Here is a 27,909-nt window from a genome sequence, read left to right on the forward strand (position 1 = left end):
CGCAGCAAGAAAAGAGTTCCTAGCTACAGGGTTTTTTAATTTATAGTGCCAGTGAACGCGCAATCGACCCCATTCAAATCGTCATCACGTAAAGGCATCCAGGGGAAGACGTAAGCAGTGTCCGTATACTCATAGCAATAACTGTGACCTTTTAACTGACTCCAGATCAGGGGCCAACATTTCTGAAATCTGACTCCATGTCAGGGAAATTGCTGTAGAATGGGTTCTGTTCCACTTAGAGACAAAATTTCAACTCCTATAGAAACTATAGACTGTTTTCTATCCAATAATAATAATAATATGCATATTGTACGATCAAGAATTTTGTGGGAAGCCGTTTCAAAAATTACACGATTAGCATAAATAGTGACAACAGCGCCCCCATCCTCAACAGGTTAAATTCGCAATCTGGATTACTGCAAGGTCTCATTGAGGATGTTGATAATTTCTCTATCTATTTGGACTAAAACATAGGCTGGGATTCAATCAAACTTGCCATAGCTATGTTTACACAGTGTGTTTATTTTTTATAATATTCATCCCTTGCCTAAACTTCTAATTCTGAAAAGTGAAAGCATACCTGTGAAAGGAGTTGCCCTGGCAATAGTTGTAGGTTTTTATACAGTAATTTGACCATTGGAAAAAAGATCTACTGCGTGAATACTGCAATGCGGGTTTGATTGAAATGAGCTCCTAATTATGATGTGTACCATATTACATATTGGATTGTTAACTTTTACAGTACCCTCTAATTTAACAATAAACTGGTCTGATGGTGAAGTAGACAAAATTAACGAACTCACCAAATTCTATAAAAAGCTAGCAAAATTAGACAAGATCTTGCAACCATAGTGAGGTAAATACCAGTCTATTTATGGAAAAATCACACTGATGAACTCTTAAGTCATATCACAGTTTACTTATTTACTTATGGCGCTGCCTGCTCCAGATTACTTGTTATATATAAGCCAAAAATATTTCACTTTATTTTGTATTTTGTTCGGCCAAGGCAGCAGCTACTCTTCATGGGGTCCACACAGGAATAAAACAATTACATCATAATAAAACAATATATCATACAATAACTTATTACATTATTACTCCATTATTACAGATTTACAGTATACATTTTACAACACTACAATAATACAATATTACAATGTGTGTGTGTGTGTGTGTGTGTGTGTGTGTGTGTGTGTGTGTGTGTGTGTGTGTGTGTGTGTGTGTGTGTGTGTGTGCGTGCGTGCGTGCGTGCGTGCGTGCGTGCGTGCGTGCGTGCGTGCGTGTGTGTGTGTCTTCACAGCCTGTGCTGTTCCCTGATGTGTTGTTTTATCTGTTTCTAAATTAGATTTTACTGCTAGCTTTCACTTTATTTGGAACAGTAAGCCAGACAAAATTAAACATGCATATTTACGTAGATAATGAATATGAGTTTGGGCGGCTAAATGTATTAAATATTAAAGCATTAAACCTCTCACTAAAAGCTTCTGTCATACAAAAATTATACTTAAACCCGATCAGCTTATCCAGTAGATTAGTAGGAATGGCTCACCTTTTGTTAAAAAATTTCCTTTTGCCTTTATCCAGATTACAACCTCTAATTCTTGGTTATTTTAAATTACACCTTGTTCAACGTATCGCCTTTTCTAAAACAAGGCATACAAAGCTGTTTACAATTTCAACTTAATCCTCTAGAAAAGACAGAACAAGTATTCCCCAAAATATTATGGTTAAAATCAAATATACTGATTGATATTTTTTTAACATTATTTATGGAAAATAGGTGTTAAAAAATATGTATTAATGATATTATGCATAGTAATGGTGGAGTTATGTCACACGTGTAGCTAACAAAATATATGGGAATGTTTGCTCTATCCAAAGTTACAACCAACTGATTGCAGCACTATCGCAAAAATGGAGGAGGGAATGGGAAGGGGGAGAAGGTAGGGAACTTGTTTGTCTGCCTTATAATAAAGACCAAAATTTGCTGGGAAAAAAATCATAGAAAAATATACCAGATTCATTTCAGGACCAAAATGTTGATAGCTGCAGGTTGCAAAATAACTGGGAAGAGATTATCGATGTTCAGAATCTATGGCACATTGTTTATTAACTGATACACGAAACAAATCTTGTTTCAACAAGCTCTTCAATTTAAATTATTATAAAAAATGATTGCCACCAACAGAATGTTATGTGCAGTATATGTGGCATACAGCCAATTCAGCTCTGCATATTTTGCTGTGAAGAAACAGATAATCATTAGATAATTTATTCTGGTATTGCCCCCATGTAGCTAGTTTATGGTCACAGGTTCAGCAGTGGCTGAAATATTACAACATTCACCTAAAAACCTAACCCTACAAATAGCGCTGTTGGACAATTTGGAAAGCCATTGTCAATCAATAATTGAATAATATTCTTGTCATGCCCTGACCTTAGAGATCGTTTTTATTCTCTCTTTTGGTTAGGTCAGGGTGTGACTAGGGTGGGCAATCTATGTGTTCTATTTCTTTGTTGGCCGGGTATGGTTCCCAATCAGAGGCAGCTGTCTATCATAGTCTCTGATTGGGGATCATACTTAGTTTTCATCATACTGTTTTCTACCTTAGTTTGTGGGATCTTGATTTTGTTAGTTGCTGTATAGCCTGCAGAACTTTACATTCATTTTGTATTTTGTTGGTTTTTGGTGTTCATTTGAAATAAAAGTAAGATGCTTGCCTACCACGCTGCAAATTGGTCCAATCCATCTTTCAACGGACGTAACAATTCTAAATTAATTCTTGATCTTTAATTTACAATCTATGGATACTATGAGATTAGAAAAACACCACAGCACAGTTGAAAAATAAATGCACGTGGAAATCAAGAGAGGGGGAATCCAAGGAGATAGGTGGGATGGGCTGAGTGTAGCTGAGGGCTGGGATTAAAAGCTCATGATCTGTAATCGCCAGGACCGAATACAACATATCATGTACACCAAATATGTCTGAGTACCGTGTAATGTGTATATCAAACTATATGTACTGTATGTCATGTAATACTGTGTATAAAAGTAACATGTATGTAAAAGGCATGAATAATGTACTGTATATGTAACAAAATAACTAAAAAATAAATACAACAAATTCAAACAAAGTTACTTTTGTCCTCCGAAGCGGTTGATGGGCTAATAATTTTTTTTGTATAATCTATTTGCAATGAAAATTAGAATCCTATATCCACAATGTGAGAAACAGAAGGAAATGCTCTTTCTGGCTGTGGAGAAAGGGATTGGGAAGCGTTTTGTCACCATGTTGACTGTTCCTGTGGGTTTTAAAGTCACATATTATTTAGCAGATGGAGTCGTCCGTTTGGACCGTCAATTCAACACAGACCCCCTGTCAGTCCAATAGAGCTGTTTGGCAGGCTACCACACAGGGGGTCCATTATGCCTTCACGTCACTATTTTAACCCTATTATTCACACTGTAAAGTGTTGCTGAGAGAAAGAAGAGTGATATGACAGACAGACCTGTTCTAGTAGGTAAGGCAATCAACATGATGGCCAACTATACACTTGTCACTCTGGACGCAGAAATTAAGAGCTGTCAGGGTTATAAGGAAAAGTGGTTTAAGATTGGATATCATTAATTACTATACTTCACTTTGAATCCCCCTGAGAAATGCTTCTCATACTTTACTTTTTTCCAAAGATGCATAATTTATTAGACTTACCCTGGGCACCTTTTCTCCAAATGCTTTTCTAACATTTTAGAGTAGAGCATCCTTAAAGCTAGAATCCTTGAAACAATAACAACGCTGTCACCCCGTCTGTGTTTTGGTAAAAAGCGGAGGGGTGAGCCTGGAGAATTCTAACCACTCTCAAATTCATAGACTGAGCTATGGATGCAAGGACTGACCATCCATGATATCAAAATTATATGTTTTGAGGCTATACTGTGTTTGTTTATATTGACATTGTTTACAAACATTGGAGTAAAACAAGCTTGTATTTTGGGTTCTGATTTGGTATGACAGTTGAACTAAGCTCACGAGGCATTAAAGTTATATTCTTAAAGTACTTAATTCTATAGCTAGAGTCCTGATATCTTCACGAGTGAAAAGTGTAATTTATTTTGTCTTCATCTGTTGTTGTCTAGTACTGTCTTTTTGCTAGCTAGGGCCATCTACTTTAAGTGCTGCTTGACTTCCCAGCGCCCTACTTGCTGTGGGAACTGATGACTGCTCATCATTTGCAGCTAGTTGATGACTCATCAACCAGGATCAAGGGGCAGAGCAATTTGTGTCTTGTTTTGGTAATCAGTGGATGTATTGGAGGGGGAGTCGTTTGACCTCTCCTAAGCAATTAGCAATTAGTACAGGGAGGCGTGCTCTCCACCTCTGCTAGGCAATTAGCAATTAGTGTTAGTTCTTCAGTCTCCCCTGGTTCCTTAGCGAAAAACTAAGACCGTCGCCGAAACAAAGACGGTTCAGCGGAGTTGTTTGAGGAGGGAAAGAGAGGAAAGCTCCACTCGCTCACTTGAGTATTTTACAGATGATCTAATTTTGGTATTTTGTAGCTTTGTCATCTATGTGTGTGTTTTCTATACCTGTTCGCACCTCTCCATGTAGGCTTTACAGGCGTTCCTCACCTCTTGGCTGCAACCCTTCTAATTTAGTGTACCCTGCGCGCACAACCCGTGTGGAATTCCGGGTCTCTGGCAGCATTTGGAACTGCCGAACTGCGGTCAAGAACACAGAGTTCATCTCGGCCAATGCTGCCCTTCAGTCCCTTTTACTTTTTGGCCCTGACAGAGACATGGATCACCCGAGAGAACACTGCCACCCCCAGCTGCTCTCTCTTCATCTGACTTTTTTTCTCATAGTCCGATAGCATCTGGTCAACACGGTGATGGCACAGGTCTACTCATTTCTCCTAAGTGGAGATTTTCTCTTCTCCCTCTCTCAAATGTCCATCTCTTTATTTTAATTCCATGCTGTCACTTGTCCACTCAAGCTTAGCATTGTCATCTATTGCCCACCAGGTGCCTTTGGAGAATTCCTCAATGAGCTTGACACCTTGATAAGGTCATTTGATAATGATGGTTCATCGCTCTTCGTTCTTGGCGACGTCTGCCTTCGATTCATTTCCTTACAACTCTCTTTCCCCTTGTCTCTTTGACCTCACCCTTTCGCAATATCCTCCAACTCACAAGGCAGGCAATATGCATCTTTACTAGAGGCCGCTCGCCTACTAATCTCACTAACTCCCCCTCCAGGTGTCTGATCACTACTTTGTTTCCTTTTGTCTCCCTTTCCACCAACTCTAACCAATCAGCCGCTACCCAGATGATCATGCACCGTCGCAATCTTCGCTCTCTCTCTTCCACTATTGTCTCCTTCTATCCTATCATCTCTCCCTTCTGCTAAATCCTTCTCCCTCCTATCTCCTGAATCTGCCTTTTTCGACCCTACTCTCCTCCCTTGCCACATTCTTTGACTTGCACTGTCCCCTTTCCTCCCAGCCGGCTCGGCTCTCCCCTCCTGCTCCATGGCTGAGTGACTCATTGCGAGCTTACAGAACAGGACTGCAGGCAGCTGAGCGAAAACGGAGGAAATTAAACTTCCAGTGGACCTATCATCCTTTCACTCCTTTCTCTCTACCTTCCTCAGTATCCACTGCTAAAGCCACTTTCTACCACTCTAAATTTCAAGCTTCTGACTCTAACCTTAGGAAACTAATTTACAACTTCTCCTCCCTCCTTAATTATCCACCCCCTCCCACTGCAGATGACTTTGTCAACCATTTAGAATTTTTTTGATGACATCCGCTACTCATTCACTCAGCCTATTGAGTCCACTGGTCTCTCCCACACACAGAACTACCCTATGCCTTGACCTCTTTCTCCCTCTCTCTTTAGATGACATTCTGCAACAAGTGATGTCTGGCTGCTTGACAACCTGCCCGCTTGACCATCTCTGGAGACCTTCTCACTTCCCTCATCAAAATGCCCCGAGTTGCTCCCCTCAAGGAACCAACACTCATCTGATGTCAAACTACAGACCTGTATCCCTTTCTTTCTAAAACAGTTGAGTGTGCTGTCTCAACTTTTTTGTTATCTCTCTTTGAAACAATCTTCTTGACCCTAACCAGTCAGGCTTCAAGACGGGTCACTGTTCTTCTGTCATGGAGGCTCTCCGTACTGCCAAGGCTGATTCTTTATCCTCTTTTCTCATCCTCCTAGTTGTATCCGCTGCCTACAACACCGTAAACCATCAGATCCTCCGCTCTACCCTCTCAGGTCCGGGTGTCTCAGGCTCTGCCCACTCATGGATTGCATCCTACCTGGCAGGCCGCTCCTAACAGGTGACATGGAGAGGATCTGTGTCTGTACCACATACACTTTTTACTGTTGTCCTTCAGGGCTAGGTTCTAGGCCCTCTTCTCTCTATACACCAAGTCACTCGGCTCTGTCATATCCTCACATGGGGTCTCCTATCACTGCTAAGTGGATGACACTCAACTACTTTTCTCCTTCCCCCCCCTTCTGATACCCAGGTGGCAACATGCATCTCTGCATGCCTGGTTGATATCTCAACTTGGATGTCGGCCCACCAGCTCAAGCTCAACCTCGACAAGACGGCACTGCTCTTCCTCCCGGGGAAGGCCTGTCTGCTCGAAGACCTCCCCATCACGGTTGACAACTCCAGTGTCGCCCTCCCAGTGTACAAGAACCTTGGCATGACACTGGACAACACCCTGTCATTCTCTGCAAACATCAAAGCAGTGACCCGCTCCTGCAGGTTAATGCTCTACAACATCCATAAAGTACGATCCTACCTCACAAAGGAACCGGCGCAGGTCCTAATCCAGGCACTTGTCCTCTCCTGTCTGGACGACTGCAACTCTGTTGGCTGAGCTTCCCGCTTGTGCCATCAAACCCCTACAACTTTTCCAGAAAGCTGAAGCCCGCCTGGTTTTCAACCTTCCCAAGTTCTCTCAGATCACCCCGTTCCTCCGCACACTCCACTGGCTTTCCTACAATTCTACACATTTTGCCATGGGGCTTAGAGAAAAAATTGCAGTTTCATAGCTATTCTAGACATTTTGCAATGAGACAGAGAATTTAGCATTTTTAAGCAAATTTTCTGCTATTCTACAAATTTGGTGCCATGTCTTATGACAGATGTGAACTGTGGTGGGGTTATATATTATACAATGCCTTTCAGAAAGTATTCTCACCCCATGACTTAAAAAAAAAGAAGTTATTTCTACACTCTGCATTTAAAATGCATTACATTTAGATGTTGTCACTGGCCTACACACAGCAGGACTGTGAAGCAGCACAGACGCATGCATACACACAATAACATACCCACTATACATACACATGGATTTAGTACTGTAGATATGTGGTGGAGTAGGGGCCTGAGGGCACACAGTGTGTTGTGAAATCTTTGAATGTTTTAAAATTGTGTTGTACCCCAGGAAGAGCTGCTTTGGCAGCAGCTAATGGGTATCCATAATAAATGCAAATACAATACCCCATAATTTCAATTTAATTTTTGCAATAAATTTAATAAATGAAAAGCTAAAATGTCTCATGTATTCAACCCCTTTGTAATGGCAAGCTTAAATAACTCCAGGAGTAAAGATTTGCATTACGTAGTAAGTTGCATGGACTCACTCTGTGTTCAATAATAGTGTTTAACATGATTTTTGAATGACTGACTCATCTCTGTACCCCACACATAAACCCAGCAAAAAAGAAACGTCCCTATTTCAGGACCCTGTCTTTCAAAGATAATTTGTAAAAATCCATCCATGCTGCAAGGAGGCATGAGGCCTACAGATGTGGCCAGGGCAATAAATTACAATGTCCATACTATACTATGAGACTCCTAAGACAGCGCTACAGGATAGACAGCTGTTCGTTCTCGCTGGTGGCAGACCACGTGTAACACCTGTACAGGATTGGTACATCCGAACATCACACCTGCGGGACAGGTACAGGATAGCAACAACTGCCCGAGTTACACCAGGAACGAACAATCCCTCCATCAGTGCTGAGGCTGGACTGAGGGCTTGTAGGCCTGTTGTAAGGCAGGTACTCACCAGATATCACCGCCAACAACGTCGCCTATGGGCACAAACCCACCATCGCTGGACCAGACAGGACTGGCAAAAATTGCTCTTCACTGACGAGTCGCGGTTTTGTCTCACCAGGGGTGATGGTCGGATTCGTATTTATCATCGAATGGAATGACCGTTACACCGAGGCCTGTACTCTGGAGCGGGATCGAGGTGGAGGGTCCATCATGGTCTGGGGTAGTGTGTCACAGCATCATCAAACTGAGCTTGTTGTCATTGCAGGCAATCTCAACTCTGTGCGTTAGAGGGAAGACATCCTCCTCCCTCATGTGGTACCCTTCCTACAGGCTCATCCTGACATGACCCTCCAGCATGACAATGCCACCAGCCATACTGCTCGTTCTGTGCGTGATTTTCTGCAAGACAGGAATGTCAGTGTTCTGCCATGGCAAGCAAAGAGCCCAGATCGCAATCCCATTGAGCACGTCTGGGACCTGTTGGATCGGAAGGTGAGGGCTAGGGCCATTCCCCCCAGAAATGTCCGGGAACTTGCAGGTGCCTTGGTGGAAAAGTGGGGTTACATCTCACAGCATATACTGACTGTTACTTTTGATTTTGACCCCCCCCCCCCTTTGTTCAGGGACACAGTATTCCATTTCTGTTAGTAACGTCTGTGGAACTTGTTCAGTTTATGTCTCAGATGTTGAATATTGTTATGTTCTGACAAATATTTACACATGTTATGTTTGCTGAAAATAAACACAGTTGACAGTGAGAGGACGTTTCAGTAAGGTCCCTCAGTCGAGCAATGGATTTCAATGGATTTCAAACAAAGACAATGGAGGTTTTCCAATGCCTTGAAAAGAAGGGCACCTATTGGTAGATGAGTAAAAATGAAAAAAAGCACACACTGAATATCCCTTTGAGCATGGTGAAGCTATTAATAGTGTATCAATACACCCAGGCACTACAAAGATACAAGCGTCGTTCCTAACTCCGTTGCCAGAAAGGAAGGAAACCGCTAATGGATTTCACCATGAGGCCAATGGTGACTTTAAAACAGTTACAGAGTTTGATGGCTGTGATAGGAGAAAACTGAGGATTGATCAACATTGTAGTTACTCCACAGTACTAACCTAATTGACAGAGTGAATACAAATATTCCAAAACGTGCATCCTGTTTGCAACAATGCACTAAACTAATATTGCAAAAAATGTGGCAAAGTAACTTCTTGTCCTGAATAAAATTATGTTATTATGTATTATGTTTGGGGCATATCCAAAACAACATATTATTGAGTTCCACTCTCCATATTTTCAAGTAAAGTTAGTGGTGGCTGCATCATGTTGTGAGTATGCTTGTAATTGTTAAGGATTGGGGAGTTTTTCAGGAGAAAAAATAAACAGAATGGAGCTAAGCATAGGCACAATCACAGAGGAAAACCCGGTTCAGTCTACTTTTCACCAGACACTGGGAGATTAATTCACCTTTCAGCAGGGCAATAAACTAAAACACAAGGACAAATCTACACTGAAGTTGCTTACCAAGAAGACAGTGAATGTTCCTTAGTGGCTGAGTTACAGTTTTGACTTAAATCTGCTTACATCTTTGGCAAGACCTGAAAATGGTTGTCAAGCAATGATCAATAACCAACTTGACAGAGCTTGAAGGATTTTGAAAAAAATAATGGGAAAATGTTGCACAATCCAGGTGTGGAAAGCTCTTAGAGACTTATACAGAAAGACTCATAGCTGTAATCGCTGCCAAAGGTGCTTCTACAAAGTATTGACTCAGGGGTGTGAATACTTATGTAAATGAGATATTTCTGTATTTCATTTTCAATAAATTTCACAAATGTTCTAAAAATCATGTTTTCACTTATTCATTATGGGGTATTGTGTGTAGATGACTGATAAAAAGATTAATTGTATCAATTTTGAATTCAGGATGTAACACAACAAAATGTGGAATAAGTCAAGTGGTATGACTTTGTGAAGGCACTGTATAATTAATTAAAATGTCCAAAAATGTATATGGCAACTAAGGAGTCCAGCTTTAATTCAGAACCCTTGACTTTAAGGTGGACAGTGCTCTTCGAACTTAACTGTTACCTGGGGCTCTATTAAACTAGATGCGCTTTAGTTGACATCCGCATTGCGGTTGTTTAGGCGGTGTCGGAGGTAGAACTGCTGTCAAATCCACAAGCAGCTCCTGGCATTATACCTAAATTGGACATTGCCAGTGGCTGCACGGAGTTGCTTTAATAGAATTCCCATGCAGCCTTGTTTACAAGTTCGAACACGGGAATTCTTGATTATGCTGATAGAAATCATCATTATTTCATTTAATAATTTTAAATTTATGTTACCTACACTTTCTCGTTCTGAACTTCTAATGCAAGTGGGACACGTGTGGCTTCGTAACAATGATGAAGAGCAGCTGCTCACCGATTTGACAGCTCCAACGCAGTTACACGTCCGACTCTGCCAAAACATCAGCTATGCGGGTGTAGCTATCGCAGGTATACGCTTGATCTGATTGAATCTAGGTCTTATATTGATCTTATAGTCCCAAAGATTGATTTTATTGTCCCAAAGTTGTTTCTTTTGGATTAAACCAATAAACTACACTGCTGAAAAAGAAAATCTGCATTTGAAAACACATTGAGAGCAATGCATTGAGCTGACTATAGTTCAATGAGCTAGTTACACTATAGTTGTCACGCTTGTGCCATGGTTAGATGTTGTAATGACTGAGTTACAGACTCAGCCTTTTGACAGATGGGTTAATAGTATCATTGAGGGTTTTGATAGGAAGTGTTTCAACATCTTGACTCAGTGGCTTAGAGCCCACATCACTATGCAAATGCATTGTAACACACCCCAAAAACTCAACAAATTCTAATTTAAATGATAGGGTTCAATGAGTTGATTAGTTTTCCGTTGTCTTTGTGTGAAATTCTTTATATTCTGTCATCAGCCAAACACAATGGCAGACAGCCAGAGAGTTGCACCATATTTATTTTCTAATTAGTCTGTGTTTGTTTTGTTCCACAACTATGCCGCTAATCTACATAAACAGATGCCAGTGCTGCCGTCTGTCTGTGCATGGATCCAGCTTTTAGATTCATTAATATGACCAATTGTTTGTTTGTCTATCTTCAAATACCTTTCTGGCCATTATCTTCCCAATGTGTTGACTTGTTGTTTGCAGTAACAGACTGAACATTAAGCATGTAATTAAAAATTATAATTTGGGAAAATATCTTGCACTCAAGTGTCCATATTCTATTCTCAAGCGGTGCACTTTCCCCTATAAACATGGGAAAGCTACTAGACCAAATTAGACCAAAGCTATTAGACCAGCCACAATTTGTACAAGATATGGTACACAATGCTACGAATGGGCTGTTTACCCAGTACAATGTCACTTTAGGTCTCTCAGAGGAATGGAAGCCACTTACAAACTGATACAACTACAAACAAACAAAAAAGCCTGCATAAGACCAAACACTTCAGTTTCACTACCCACTGACTACCACAACAAGATGTGAGTCATCATTCAACCAATAATGAAAAACCTGACAATAGAGCTAAACATAGGACATTTAATTAGCAAAAGTCCAATACAACAACCAGATTACATTGTTGGATGGCATGTTTTCTGTTTAACCGCCCTCTATCAGTAAAACTGATATTAAACATTACAAGAATCCCAAACAAATTCAAACGACCTATGATTCCAATACAAGCTAAAGGACTCACAGTCTACAATGCTTGATTGAATTGTTTGTGCAGACAGGCAATTGTTCCATACTCCTAATGTCTGCAGTAAAAAGGGGAATGTGTCACTTTCAGCAGGAGCTGTAATATTCAGCAATCTTTTCATCCCAGTGAAACTGACAGTTCACACTAAAGTCTAACTCAATGTTATTCCACAACTCTCTGCAGCTATTCACAGTGGGTTGGCAATGTCAAGTGCATCATTGGTGTGTTCATACAGTCACTTTCCCTCTGAGCCACTCTTCTGGAAATGTTTTGTAGCTGACAGAATTCTTCAACACATCTAAAAACTTTCACCCAACCATGCTAATTAGTTGGCTGGACAAATCCCGTTGGAGTGGTGGCAGAGATTGCACCTTCCCCCTTCATTTGTTGTCATGTCCTTTCGGGCTGTAGTGTGGATGAGCTGGTGTTCATCTGGGTTAGTATTTGTGTGGCAGGCCATTGTAGTTCCTGTCCCTCAGGGCCTGGTCCACCCTGAGGATGTAGGAATCGATGGTGCTCCTCATCTCTGCTGTAAAGGGGTCGAAGGAAGGTCGCTGGGCCCCCCCAGAGCGTTTGAAGTGTCCATCCTGGTTGCTTTTGGCACACATCAGCCTCTCCTCCATCATGGTGGCATTGAGGAACAAGGTGAGGAGGCGGAGCTGGGGGAAGAGCGCCCTCTGCAGTTCCTCGTAGTGTACCACCAGCAGGCGACGGCCAAACTGCAACCAGCTCAGAGCGTGGGACGCCCACCAGGGGGCGTAGCTGTCAACAAACTCTGGCCATTCTGAAGTAAACAGAGGAGAGGGGGAAAATAGGTACACTTTATATACAAAAGTATGTGGACAAATTAGTGGATTCAAATTAGTGGATTCGGCTATTTCAACAACACCCGTTGCTGACATGTGTATACAATTGAGCACACAGCAATGCAATCTCCATAGATAAACATTCATAGGAGAATGGCCTTACTAAAGAGCTCCGTGACTTTCAATGTGACACCGTCATAGGATGCCACCTTTCCAACAAGTCAGTTCATCAAATTTCTGCCCTGCTAGAGCTGCCCAGTCACCTGTAAGTGCTGTTTTTGTGGAGTGGAAGCTTCTAGGAGCAACAACGGCCCAGCCGCAAAATCTTAGGCCACACAAGCTCACAGAACTGGACCGCCGAGTGCTGAAGCTCGTAGAATGTAAAAATCGTCTGTCTTCGGTTGCAACATTCACTACCGAGTTCCAAACTGCCTCTGGAAGCAATGTCAGCACAATAACTGTTCATCGGACGCTTCGTGAAATGGGTTTCCATGGCCAAGCAGCCGCACACAAGGCTGAGATTACCATGCGCAATGCCAACCGTCAGCTGGAGTGGTGTAAAACTCATTGGACTCTGGAGCAGTGGCAGGAGGACCGAGCATGCCACCAGTCTCATTGACGGGGCTGTAGTGGAGCAGTTTGAGAGCTTAAAGTTCCTTGGCGTCCACATCACCAACAAACTAACATGGTCCAAGCACACCAAGACAGTTGTGAAGAGGGCACGACAAAACCTATTCCCCTTCAGGAGACTGAAAAGATTTGCATGGGTCCTCAGATCCTCACAAGGTTCTACAGCTGCACCATCGAGAGCATCCTGACCGGTTGCATCACTGCCTGGTTATGGCAACTGCTCGGCCTCCGACCGCAAGGCACTACAGAGGGTAGTGGTGTAGAGGTCTGCCATCCAGGACCTCTATACCAGGCGGTGTCAGAAGGCCCTAAAAATGGTCAAAGACTCCAGCCACCCAAGTCATAGACTGTTCTCTCTGCTACCGCACGGCAAGTGGTACTGGAGCACCAAATCTAGGTCCAAGAGGCTTCTGAACATATAATCAAATTGCTACCCAGACTATTTGCATTGCCCCCCCTCTTTTAGCTGCTACTCTCTGTTATTATCTATGCATAGTCACTTTTAATGACTCTAACTACACATACATATTACCTCAATTACCTCGACTAACCAGTGCCCCCGCACATTGACTCTGTACCGGTACCCCTTGTATATAGCCTCGCTATTGTTATTTTACTGCTGCTCTTTAATTATTTGTTTACTTTTATAAAAACATTTGGGCGGGGGTATTTTTCTTAAAACTGCATTGTTGGTTAAGGGCTTGTAAGTAAGCATTTCACTTTAACATCTACACCTATTCGATTTGAATTGAAAAGCTTCACCATCTCTCAGTCCGACAGATGAATCATAGTGCCAACTGTAAAGTTAGTGGTCTGGGGCTGGTATTCATGGCTCGGGCTAGGCCCTTTAGTTCCAGTAAAGGGAAATCTTAACGCCACAGCATACAATGACATTCTAGATGATTTGTGCTGCCAACAGTTTGGAGAATGCCCTTTCCTGTTTCAGCATGGTAATGTCCCCATGCACAAAGCGAGGTCCATACAGAAATGGTTTGTTGAGATTGGTGTGGAAGAACATGACTGGCCTGCACAGAGCCCTGACCTCAACCCCATCAAACCCCTTTGGGGTGAATTGAAACGCTGACTGCGAGCCAGGCCTAATCCCCCAACATCAGTGCTCGACCTCACTAATGTTCTTGTGGCTGAATGGAAACAAGTCCCTGCAACAGTAGTGGTGTAACGGCTCTCTTTCGGTGAGTGAGTTGACCAAGGCGCTGCGGGTTGTGAATACATAATGAACTTTATTAAACAAGACGAAACTAAACACACGACGAACACTTGAATAATTTTACAAAACAACAAAACGAACTAGACAGACCTAAACTATGAACTTACATGAAACGAGGAACACATAAACAGGAACGACCGAGACGAGACAGTACCGTGTGGTGTAACAAACACAGACACAGTGACAATCACCCACAAACAAACAGTGAGAACACCCTACCTTAATATGACTCTCAATTAGAGGAAAACGCAAAACACCTGCCTCTAATCAAGAGCCATACCAGGCAACCCAAAACCAACATAGAAACGGAAAACATAAACTGCCCACCCAAAACTCACGCCCTGACCATCACACACATAAAAAACACCAGAAAACAGGTCAGGAACGTGACAAGTGGAAAGCCTTCCCAGAAGAGTGGAGGCTGTTATACCAGCAAAGGGGGGGACCAACTCCATATTAATGCCCATGACTTTGGAATGAGATGTTCGATGAGAAGGTGTCCACCTACTTTTGGTAATGTAGTGTATCTTATCAATGTGCGATGTGTAGAGACTATGCTGACATCTCACGTTCAGAGTCTATGCAGCGAGGTATAGCAGCTGACGTGAACATTTGTCACCATATTTCCCTAAACACTGAGCTGTGCTTGTTGTGTGGTGTTACCTTTGCTCCTCCACTGTGCGTCTGTGGCATAGCCCAGGTGTCCAGCACACTTCCGGTTGAACTCTGCCATGAGGGAACGGTAGGGGTTACGGATCAGCAGGATGGCAGAGTCAAACATCTCTATTTCTCTCTGACCACTCTCATGTGTCTTAACACAGATGCTACGCCCACTCTTCCAGTAGTCCTTCTCCCCTTTGAAACCTGGTAGAAAAACCCAGATACCCAAGATGATCAAACATCTGAAAACGTATGCGTCACAGAGCATTCAAGCTGTTATTGCCATTTGTAAGTACTGTACAAGTGCATTCATTGGAAATTCTCTATGAGAGCTCCATGGTAAAACAATTTTTAGCGCATACTTAAAAACATGCAATGATACATTTCAGTAGAGAAACATCAAGCATTCACAGTATGTGCTATTATCCATCACAACACCTGAGCTGTGTTCACAGCCTCACCTCTATTGTAAAGCGCGCCATCAAAGTAGAAGCTACCAGTGTAGTAGCCTGTCACTAGCTCGATCAGGTGGCGTACCCAGGTGTTTCCAGCTCCGGGGAAGCTTGAGAGAGCCACCAGGGAGGTAGACCTCTCAGGCAGAAATGTCCTCTCTTTGCATCTAGAGTCTGAATGAGGCAGAACCAGCAGGGTTGAACATCGCCATAGAAACACGCCATTGATCTATCGCTGAGATACGGTATTGTAGCATGCTGTTGCTAAGAGTTTAATTACAGTTGCAGTGAAGTATAAAGTCCATATATTTTTTATGATTGAAAACTTGGACTGCAGTATCGGTGAAACTAAAGGTTATTCAAGGCTCTCACCAAGTACAGGTGTCTGGTAGACCTGGTAGTAGTCTTGGTCAGATGGGGAAGTGGAGATGGAGGAATCAGTGTGTTCTGTGCCATTAGTCTCCAGACATGGCTGGTCCAGTGGCAAACGTTGACTCAGTCTAAACAGAAACGAGGCCCGGACGCAGTAACAATGTGGCTTCCTCAACACAGCCAGTGGGAGCTCCTGCAGTAGAAACCGAACCAGGATCAATAAAAAACATCAGAGGCATAACTTCAAGCAGTAATTTACAGTGCAAGGAACATGACTGGTCACTCATTCCTCCTCTGGTGGATTGGATGTGATTTTACCATTGGGTGACATGATGGGTGGGTTATATAAGATGTCTGAACCACTCCTGCTCCATTTTCTTTGATTCCTTTTTTTCTAAAGTTCAGATGTTTTTTGCACAAGTTGTCTTAGTTTTTTCCTATTCAATATTGTAAAGCCCCCATCACCTCCACACAAAATGGAATTACAATTTCTATCGAGACTGACTCTGGAGAGAGGCAATTGTGTTATATGCTGGTACAGTTCTCTTTGTTTATTGACACTGGGCACTGGAAGATGCGCTAATGTAAATACACACAAAGCACAAACGTACACACACATACAGAGTGAATAGGCTAAATCAAATACACGATTATCATCACATAGACAAGTCTGTGATATTTCTTCCAACCATGTGTGTAGAGCAGAGCAGAGGACCACCTCACTCAACATCCTAGGCCCACTACAATTGGCATATCGCCCCAACTGATCCACGGACGACGCAATCACCATTGCACTGCACACTTCCCTATCCCACCTGGACAAGATAAATAGTTATGTAAGAAGGCTATTCTTCGGCTATAGCTCAGCATTCAACACCATAGTGCCCTCCAAGCTCATCACTAAGCTCAGGGACCAGGGTCTGAACCCCACCCTGTGCAACTGGATCCTAGACTTCCTGATGGGCTGACCCCAAAGTCGTGAAGGTAGGCAACAACACCTCCGCCACGCGTGCTCAGTCCCCTCCTGTACTCCCTGTTCACCCATGACTGTGTGGCCACACATCTCCAACTCAATCAAGCTGCTGACGACACAACAGTGGTAGGCCTGATTATACACATTGATGAGACAGCCTACATGGAGGAGAAGAGAGCCCTGGCAGAGTGGTGCAAGGATCATAACCTCTCCCTCAACGTCAACAAAACTTAGGAGCTGATAGTGGATTACAGGAGACAACAGAGAGAGCACGCCCCCCATCCACATCGATGGGGACGCAATGGAGAGGGTCAAAAGCTTCAAGATCCTCAGCGTGCACATCACTGACAACCGGAAATGGTCCCTTCACACAGACAGCATGGTGAAGAATGCGCAACAGCTCCTCTTCAACCTCTGGAGGCTGAAAAAATTTGGCTTGGCCCAGAAAACCCTCAAAAACCTCTACAGATGCACCATTGAGAGCATTCTGTCAGGCTGTATCACTGCCTGGTAAGGCAATTGCACTGTCCGCCACTGCAGGGCTTTCCAGAGGTTGGTACAGTCAGCCCAATGCATCACTGGTGGCACACTGCCTGTCCTCCAGGATATCTACAGCACCCGGTGTCACAGGAAAGCCAAGAACATCATCAAGGACCTCAGCCACCCGAGTCAAGACCTGTTCACCCCGCTACCATCTAGAAGGCGGAGACCGTGCAGGTTCATTAAAGCTGGGACCGAGAAGCTGAGAAACAGCTTCTGTCTCCAGGCCATCAGACTGTTAATCAGTCACCACTAGCCGGCCTCCGCCCAGTGCCCTGAACCTCAGTCACTGTTCTGGCCAGATGCACTGTCAACTGTGCGACCTTATATAGACAGGTGTGTGCTTTTCCAATTTATGTCCAATCAATTGAATTTACCTCAGGTGGACTCCAATCAAGTTGTAAAAACATCTCAAGGATGATCAATGGAAACAGGATGCACCTGAACTCAATGTCAAGTCTCATAGCAAAGGGTCTGAATAATTATGTAACTAAGGTATTTCAGTTTATTTTTATTTTTATAAATTTGCTAAAATGTCTAAAAACGTGTTTTCGTTTCATCATTATGGGGTATTGTGTGTAGATTGATGAGGAAAACATGTAATTGAATCAATTTTAGAATAAGGCTGTAATGTAACAAAATGTGGAAAAAAGGTTGGGTCCGAATACTTTTTGAATGCACTGTAAATATACTATATTCTATTCATGGCTCATTCTACATAACTACTGCTGTACACAACTTTCTATTCATATACTGTTCACACTGTATATACACACCATTATAAGTACATGTACAGTACCAGTCAAAAGTTTGGACACACCTATTCATTGGAAAGGTTTTCTTTATTTGACTATTTTATACATTGTAGAATAATAGTGAAGACATCAACTATGAAATAACAGATATGGAATCATGTAGTAAATAAAAAAGTGTTAAACAAATCAAAATATATTTTATATTTGAGATTCTTCAAATAGCCACCCTTTGCCTTGATGACAGCTTTGCACACTCTTGGCATTCTCTCAACCAGCTTCATGACCTGGAATGCATTTCAATTTACAAAATGGCTCCGACAGAGAGGGCTGCCTCGCTTTTAGTCCTTAGGAAGGGTTGCAGTATTTTGTTGTTTTATGTATTATTTATTACATTGTTATCCCAGAAAATCTTAAGTGTTATTACATACAGCCGGAAAAAACTATAGGATATCAGAGTGGCGTCAACTTTCCAGCACTACGACCAGGAATATGATTTTCCCGAAGCAGACCCTTTCTTCGCACCACCCAGGGCATTTGAACTGATCCCAGAGGCCGACCCAAAACAACGACGCCAGAGGAGAGGGAGTCGGAGCAGTCTTCTAGTCAGACTTAGGAGGTGCGCACACCACCCACAGCTTCCGAGTATATTACTCGCTAATGTCCAGTCCCTAGATAACAAAGTAGACGAGATCAGGTCAAGGATTGCTTTCCAGAGACATCAGGGATTGTAACATACTCTGTTTCATGTAAATATGTCTCTCTCGGGATATGCTGTCGGAATCAGTACAGCCACATGGATTCTCAGTGCATCGTGCTGAAAGGAATAAACATCTCTCCAGGAAGAAGAAGGGCGGGGATGTATGTTTCATGATTAACGACTTATGGTGTAATTGAAACAACATACAGGAACTCAATTAATTTTGTTCACTTGACCTAGAATTCCTCACAATAATATGCCAAACATATTATCTCCCAAGAGAATTATTATTGTTGTCACAACCGTGTATGTCTCCCCTCAAGCAGATACCACGATGGCCCTCAAGGAACTTCACTAGACTTTATGCAAACTGGAAACCATATATCCTGAGGCTGCATTTATTGTAGCTGGGGATTTTAACAAAGCAAATTTGAGGAAAAGGTTACCTAAATTCTATCAGCATATTGACTGTAGCACTCGTGCTGGAAAAACACTGGACCAATGTTACTCTACTCTTTTGGGATGCATATCAGGCCCTCCCCCGCCCTCCTTTCGGCAAATCTGACCACGACTCCATTTTGCTCCTCCCTTCCAATAGGCAGAAACTCAAACAGGACGCACCCGTGCTAAGGACTATTCAATGTTGGTCTGACCAATTGGAATCCATGCTTCAAGATTGTTTTAATCACGAGGACTGGGATATGTTCCAGGTAGTATCTGAGAATAATATGGATGTGTACACCGAAACGGTCACTGAGTTTATCAAGAAGTGTATAGGAGATGTTGTACCCACTGTGATTATTAAAACCTACCCTAACCAGAAACCATGGATAGATGGCAGCATTCGCGCAAAACTGAAAGCACGAACCACCATATTTAACCATGGCAAGATGACTGGGAACATGGCAGAATACAAACAGAGTGATCGTTCCCTCCGCAAGGCAATCAAACAGGCAAAATGTCAATATCGATACAAAGTGGAGTCGCATTTCAACGGCTCAGATACGAGATGTATGTGGCAGGATTTACAGACAATTACGGACTACAAAAAAAAAAACGACCACTTCGCGGCCCCAGACGTCTTGCTGCCAGAAAAGCTAAACACGTTCTTTGCCCGCTTTGAGGATAAAACAGTGCCACTGACGCGGCCAGCTACCAAGGACTGTAGGCTCTCCTCCGTGACCGACGTGAGTAAAACGTTTAAACGTGTTAACCTTCGCAAGGCTGCCGGCCCAGATGGCATCCTTTGACGTGAGCTCAGAGCATGTGCTAACCAGCTGGCTGGTGTGTTTACGGACATATTCAATCTCTCCCTATCCCAGTCTGTTGTCCCCACATGCTTCAAGATGGCCACCATTGTTCCTGTACTCAAGAACGCAAAGTTAACTGAACTAAATTACTATCGCCCTGTAGCACTCACTTCTGTCATCATGAAGTGCTTTGAGAGACTAGTCAAGTATCATATTACCTCCACCTTACGTGTCACCCTAGACCCACTTCAATTTGCTTACTGCCCCAATAGGTCCACAGATGATGCAATTGCCATCACACTGCCCTATCCAATCTGGACAAGAGGAATGTAAGAATGCTGTTAATTGACTATAGCTCAGCATTCAACACCATAGTACCCATTAAGCTTGAGGCCCTGGGTCTCAACCCCAACCTGTGCAATTGGGTCCTCGACTTCCTGATGGCCCGCCCACAAGTGGTGAAGGTATGAAACAACACCTCTACTTTTCTGATCCTCAACACTGGGGCCCCACAAGGGTGCGCTCTCAGCACCCTCCTGTACTCCCTCTTCACCCATGACTGCGTGGCCATGTACGCATCCAACACAATCATCAAGTTTGCAGACGACACAACAATAGTAGGCTTGATCACCAACAACGACGAGACAGCCTACAGGGAGGAGGTGAGGGCTCTTGGAGTGTGGTGTCAGGAAAATTCTCTCTCTCAACATCAACAAAACAAAAGGAGATGATCGTGGTAGCACCCCCCTATCCAAATCGACAGGACAGCAGTGGAGAAGGTGGAAACAGCCATCACTAGCATAGAGAGGCTGCTGCCTATATACAGACTTGAAATCATTGGCCACTTTAATAAATGGAACACTAGTCACTACAATAATGCCAATTTAACAATGTGTACATATCTTGCATTACTCATCTCATATGTATATACTGTTTTATATACTATCTATTGCATCTTAGCCTATGCTGCTCTGACATTGCTCATCCATATTTCTATACATTCCTATTCCATTCTTATTACTTTGATGTGTGTGTATTAGGTTTTTGTTGTGTAATTGTTAGATATTACTTGTTATATATTGCTGCACTGTCGGAACTAGAAGCACAAGCATTTCGCTACACTCGCAACATATGTTAACCACGTATATGTGACCAATAAAATTGGTTTTGATTTGGAATAAACAGGTGTGCCTTGTTAAAAGTACATTTTTTTGAATTTATTTCCTTCTTAATGCGTTTGAGCCAATCAGTTGTGTTGTGACAAGGTAGGGGGGTATACAAAAAATGGCCCTATTTGGTAAAAAGACCAAGTCCTTATTATGGCAAGAACAGCTCAAATAAGCAAAGAGAAATGACAGTCCATCATTATTTTAAGACATGAAGGGCAGTCAATCCAGAACATTTCAAGAACTTTGAAAGTTTCTTCAAGTGCAGTTGCAAAAACCATCAAGCGCTATGATGAAACTGTCTCTCATGAGGACCAACACAGGAAAGGAAGACCCAGAGTTACCTCTGCTGCAGAGGATAAGTTCATTAGATTTACCAGCCTCAGAAATTGCAGTCCAAATAAATGCTTCACAGAGTTCAAGTAACAGACACATCTCAACATCAACTGTTCAGAAGAGACTGCTTGAATCAGGTCTTAATGATCGATTTGCTGCAAAGAAACCACTACTAAAGGACACCAATAAGAAGAAGAGACTTGCTTGGGCCAAAAAAAAGAAGGAAAAAAAAGCAATGGACATTAGACTGGTGGAAATCTGTCCTTTAGTCTGATGAGTCCAAATTTGAGAATTTTGGTTCTAACCGTTGTGTCTTTGTGAGACGCAGAGTAGGTGAACGGATGATCTCCGCGTGTGTGGTTCCCACCGTGAAGCACGGAGGAGGTGTGATGTGTGGGGGTGCTTTGCTGGTGACACTGTCAGTGATTTATTTTGAATTCTAGACATACTTTACCAGCATGGCTACCACAGCATTCTGCAGCGATACGCCTTCCCATCTGGTTTGCGCTTAGTGGGACTATCGTTTTTTCAACAGGACAATGACCCAATACACCTACAAGCTGACAAGTGCTCAGCATATGTGGGAACTCCTTCAAGACTGTTGAAAAAGCATTCCAAGTGATGCTGGTTGAGAGAATGCCAAGAGTGTGCAAAGCTGTCATCAAGGCAAAGGGTGCATGCTTTGAAAAAATCTAAAATCTAAAATCTATTAAACACTTTTTTGGTTATTACTTGATTCCATATGTGTTATTTCATAGTTTGGATGTCTTCACTACTATTCTACAATGTAGAAAATAGTTTTTAAAAAATAAGAAAAACCCTTGAATGAGAAACTTTTGACTGGTACTGTATACTATATATTTATATTCCTGTCTCTGACATTGCTTGTACAGATTTTTTTTTTTTTTTACTGCACTGTTGGAGTTAGAAGCACACACATTTTGCTGCACCTGAGATAACATCTGCTAATCTGTGTACGTGACCAATAAACTTTGATTTGATTTGATTTGACCCAACTGATGCACCCATTCAGCGTGAAGGACTGATTCCAGAGCCCATCTATTTCTCCTTAGAGGGACATTAAACCTTAAACAGTCAAATGGTGTTCCAGGCGCTCAATCACACAGAGCCATGCCATTCCCATCTCCCATCTCCAGGGAGCAGAGACAGAGACAGGCCATGATCGATGATACCTCACTCCTAGGTCTGTGTGAGGAAGACTGGGGTCTGGGCTGGTAGTGAAGATGAAATAAATGGTTCAGTGGTTTTCAGAGTTTCTTTTTGGTAACAGAATCAAACCTTATCTGTGCAGGTCTCGATGCAGGTCTGTGAAGTGGAGTTTGGTTGAAAGGAGTAGACAGGGAAGGTGTTGGTGGTGTTCTTTGGAACCTTGAAGCAGCCACCATAGCGGACGTTTCTGACTATGAGTAGAACAGAGGTATGCAGACATCAGACCACATCTTATAAACATAGCTACATTCCTTGAATTTGTCTATATGTTTCTCTGTATTGATCATGTCAAATGATCTACAAGCATAGTCTTACACTGCCAAGCTTAAAGGAAACATTGGCCATAGAAATCTATCTATTATCAACTTAACAAATTGCTAAATCAAATTTTCACATCAAATTTTATTTTGTCACATGCTTCGTAAACAACAGGTGTAGACTAACAGTGAAATGCTTACTTACTGGCCCTTCACAACAATGAAGTGACATGTTAAAAAAAATTATAGAAAAATAGAAACACGAGGAATAAATACACAACGGGTAATGATAACTTGGCTATATACACGGGGTGACAGTACCGAGTTGATGTGCAGGGGTACGAGGTAATTGAGGTACATATAGGTATAGATAAAGTGACTAGGCAATAGGATTTCTCTCCCAGGCTGATACAGAGAGACTCATCTATGCTTTTATTACAAACAGGCTTGACTGCTGTAATGCTCTTCTGTCTGGGCTACCCAAGAAAGCCATTGGCCATTGCAAAACATACAGAATGCTGCAGCACACATTACACCGGTTTTAGGTCTCTGCACTGACTGCCTGTAAGTTTAGAATTCATTTGAAGATTCTTTTATTTAAATCAATCCACAATTGTGCACCCCAATACATGTCAGACATGCTTTTACGTTATGTACCCAGTAGGTCCCTCAAGTGCTCTGGCACTGGCCTTAAACTATCCCAAAGCCTAGGACCAAGAGGCATGGAGAGGCAGCCTTTAGTTATTATGCCCCCTGCCTCTGGAATAGCCTGCCAGAGAACCTGATGGGGGCCGAAACTGTGGACATTTTTAAAATAAATCTTAAAACACACCTTTTTAGCTTTGTTTTCCTTAGGGTGCTTTTTAGTCGTTCAGTTTTTATTGTTATTCTTTAGTTTTTTATCCTCTTATGTTTGTGTAGTAAATATTTTCTAGTTTTAATTCGTTTTTCCTGTGAAGCACATTGTGGTGCATTCCATGTCTGAAATGTGCTGTAGAAATAAAGCTTGATTTGATTTGATTAGGCAACAGGATAGATAATAAACAGTAATGGCAGCGTATGTGATGAGTCAAAAGACAATGCAAAAAGGGTCAATGCAGATAGTCCGGGTAGCTATTGGTTAATTACTCTCTGAAGCGCCTTGCGATCGGATGCCAAGCAGTTGCCGAACCAAGCGGTGATGAAACTAGTCAAGATGCTCTCAATGGCGCAGCTGAAGAACCTTTTGATTATCTGAGGGCCCATTCCGTATCTTTTCAGCATCCTGAGGGGGAAGAGCCGTTGTCGTGCACTCTTCACAACTGTGTTGGTGTGTGTGGACCATGATTATTTCTTAGTGATGTGAACACCTAGGAACTTGAAGCTCTTGACCTGCTCCACTACAACCCAGTCGATGTGGATGAGGTGTGCTTGGCCTTCCAATTCCTGTAGTCCACGATCAGCTCTTTTGTCTTGCTGATGTTGAGGGAGAGGTTGTTGTCCTGGCACTACACTTCCAGGTCTATGACCTCCTCCCTATAGGCTGTCTCATCGTCGGCGGTAATCAGGCCCACCACCGTCATGTCGTCGGCAAACTTAATGATGGTGAGTTGTGTGCTGCCACGCAGTCGTGGGTGAACAGGAAGTACAGGAGGGGAATAAGCACGCACCTTTTTCAAGTGCCGGGGAGTTGGGCCTGAAGTAGAAGTCCTCCTCCAAATTGAGGTTAGTGATATCTGTTCTGATGATCATAGGAAACGACGGCGGAAACATTACGTACAAAAAAAGTTAAGATCAGCGCAAAAGAAATACACACAATAGCACAATTGGTCAGGAGCCCGTAAAATGGCCGCTATTCCTTCCAGTGCCATGCTTGCACAGTGCATAGTCCTGTGGCTATGGCTGATATAGTGTACAGTAAGCATTATTAAAGCACTGGTCTCTCTTGACACTGTTGGTCAGCGCTCAGGAGATGTGGTTCTGGGTTCAGAGATTAGTAAAGTTTTACAGCCATTCAATCAGCCAGTGCTCTATCCAGATTGAATGTACTTACATTTCCTCTGTCCCGGGAGCTGTTCCTCCACCTTGTAGATGGAGAGGCGCCCCACACCCCCACAGGGGACTCCCCTCTCGCCCCTCTCCCCCCTGCAGACCAGGCTACAGTCCTCCTCCTGGGCCCGCGAGCTGCTGATGTGGTTACCACAGTGACATTCTGCTCCGTACTCCAGACCTGCAAATCGGTATCCACTGCATAGAGGAGACAAGCACATAGGTCACACACACACACACACACACACACACACACACACACACACACACACACACACACACACACACACACACACACACACACACACACACACACACACACACACACACACACACACACACACACACACACACACACACACACACCTCAGTGCCTTAGCCCAGAGCTGTCTTTAACCATCATTAGCCTTGGGATAATTTGCCCCAAAGGACACCAGATTGCATAACCCCAGGCCAGCATGTGAATAAATACTAAACATTTTATTTGAATCAATCAGGGCAGGCAGCGGAGAAGCACAGCATTCATTGCTCTGTGGTGCTGGCTGGTAACAGTTTTCACCGTTGACTAGATCACAGTAATAGCTCTGGGTGGATGATGGTCCTTTCTAATCCCAAGGGCGACATGAGTCATCCTACCTCAAGTATCTTTATCCTCTCTCCTTGGAAAGAGAGGACCTATTCAAAATGACCTTTTTGCATTTGCTTTGAGCTCCACCAAACATTTCCCAGACTTTTATTTGACAGCTAAAAGCTTGACTCTACTCTCCACATGGGTGGGGGAAAGGCTGAGCAGGCATATGATTCTGGCTGAATATCCTCCCAGCAGTCCACATTGATTGATTCTATTTGCTTTGCCTATTTGTTTTTGTGGCAATCATTTCCTGTGTCTAAACGTACTGTGGAATATTGCACTGCTAACGGTTTTGGCATAAATTGATTTATACAGTTTTGTCATTAATTTGAATGTATACTAACACTCCTCTAATACCCATTATATCTTATTCTGCATCTCTAACACAGATCTGGCCTTCCACTACACACACACGCACACACACACACACACACACACACACACACACACACACACACACACACACACACACACACACACACACACACACACACACACACACACACACACACACACACACACACACACACACACACACACACACACACACACACACACACACACACACACACACACACACACACTCACACCACCATTCTTCCCCATTGGAACACAGGATCTATTCATCCCAGCGACTGAGACAGAATAATTAACCAAATAGCCGCAGCTCTCCATGGTTCCAGACTCATTACCTTTCTGAGCAGGTGTCTTGACACAAAGAGCTGGTCATTTTGCGCAGGTCATACAACACGGTTCCCCCCAGGGCTTGATCATTGGCATCATGCATGAAGCAGCCCATGTAGGTCCCTTGCCATGTCAAAACAAAGCAGTTAATGAAAAGCCATATTATATCCATTCAAACAACAATATTAATAATTTAGTACAACACACTATTGAGAAGTGATGGCAACACAGGTTTGCAGCAGATTTTAGGCTCTCAGTCCTGTCAGTGAGTACTATTTAACTCACAAATACTATTTAAACCAGGTCTGGTATGCAGTCAGCGGTTAAACTACACCTATGTTGGCAATAAAGTAAACAATGTTGCAGTGGGTAGGTGGTACCTTTGTGCCTGGTATTGCTTTGTAGGGGACCCCTCTGCTCCTGTGCGTCTGGCATCAGACCGTGGAACCAGCGGCGGTGCAGATGTTGGACCCTCAGGTGCCGGGATGTGGGCCAGTGCCGCCCCATCTTGATGCCCATTCCACCACCCAACACGCCCTGGGGGGCTGCCCATCTGGAGCGCGCCCTCATGCCCAGGCCGGGGGCAGCCCTCACGGCTGTGGGAGGCGCTGGCAGTGCCATGAGAGAAGAGAGGCTGGCGCTGCCTGGTGGCTGGGTGGTCCTCAGGGTCAGGCTGGAGCGCTGCAGCAGCAGAATGCTCCCTGCCATCAGGTAGGCGATGCCCAAGAAGAGGAGGAGCATCTGAGCTCGCCGCAGGAAGCAACGCAGCCTGTAGAGGGGCGTGGCCATTCCCAATGTCCAGCTGGTGGCTATTTGATTCTTAGTGAGCCACCATTCCAGAGAGAGGGGTGAGGGATCTACAGCTTCATTATAACCCCATCAGTCCAGTGACAGTAGGTAGGCTACCTGGCTGCAGCTTCAGATGGTTAATGAGGCTCCACGCTTAATAGCCATGCCTCTGGACAGGAGACCAAAAAGACCACTGTGTAATCAGATCCCTCAGATGAGTCACAGCAGCGCCAGACTTTACAGTAATCTCCAAGGCAACAGAACAGCCAGCAAACCCTGGAAGCCAGTAGTTTCACCTAGGGCAACAAAATAGAAGCAAATAAGATTTTAATTGGCAGAATATAATTATCTTTGTATACAACCCCTATAGAATATATGAGGGAAATGTATATACAATAGCTTTGTGGATTAGATCTACAGTTCATGTTGACATATAAGATTGTATTTCTGTTCTAGAGCAGTGAGCATAAAGTAATTTCCCTTGCTATTTGTTGTTTGTCTTTCCTCTGAACCTGGTGTGATATTATATCTGGTGTCAGAGGGTGTGTGGGAAGAGGTTATCTTCCTGTTAGCTACAGAAC

General features: G+C 43.2%; 1 protein-coding gene across 1 annotated transcript in view; it reads right to left on the reverse strand.

Annotated features, from left to right (window-relative positions):
- Positions 1 to 11,670: 11,670 nt before the first annotated feature.
- Positions 11,671 to 27,909, reverse strand: part of LOC129817551 (WSC domain-containing protein 1-like) — a 30,385-nt gene continuing 14,146 nt past the window's right edge. Inside the window, exons 2-9 of the mRNA XM_055872936.1 lie at positions 26,920 to 27,624; positions 26,548 to 26,662; positions 25,229 to 25,422; positions 23,009 to 23,130; positions 15,993 to 16,185; positions 15,630 to 15,794; positions 15,172 to 15,372; positions 11,671 to 12,628 (exon numbers count right to left, since the gene is read on the reverse strand). Of these exons, the coding sequence (XP_055728911.1) occupies positions 12,282 to 12,628; positions 15,172 to 15,372; positions 15,630 to 15,794; positions 15,993 to 16,185; positions 23,009 to 23,130; positions 25,229 to 25,422; positions 26,548 to 26,662; positions 26,920 to 27,328 (1,746 nt within the window). The 5' untranslated portion in view covers positions 27,329 to 27,624 and the 3' untranslated portion in view covers positions 11,671 to 12,281. The remainder of the gene's footprint in view (positions 12,629 to 15,171; positions 15,373 to 15,629; positions 15,795 to 15,992; positions 16,186 to 23,008; positions 23,131 to 25,228; positions 25,423 to 26,547; positions 26,663 to 26,919; positions 27,625 to 27,909) is intronic.

This window comes from Salvelinus fontinalis, chromosome 2 (assembly GCF_029448725.1).
Source record: "Salvelinus fontinalis isolate EN_2023a chromosome 2, ASM2944872v1, whole genome shotgun sequence".
NCBI classification, from domain to species: domain Eukaryota; kingdom Metazoa; phylum Chordata; class Actinopteri; order Salmoniformes; family Salmonidae; genus Salvelinus; species Salvelinus fontinalis.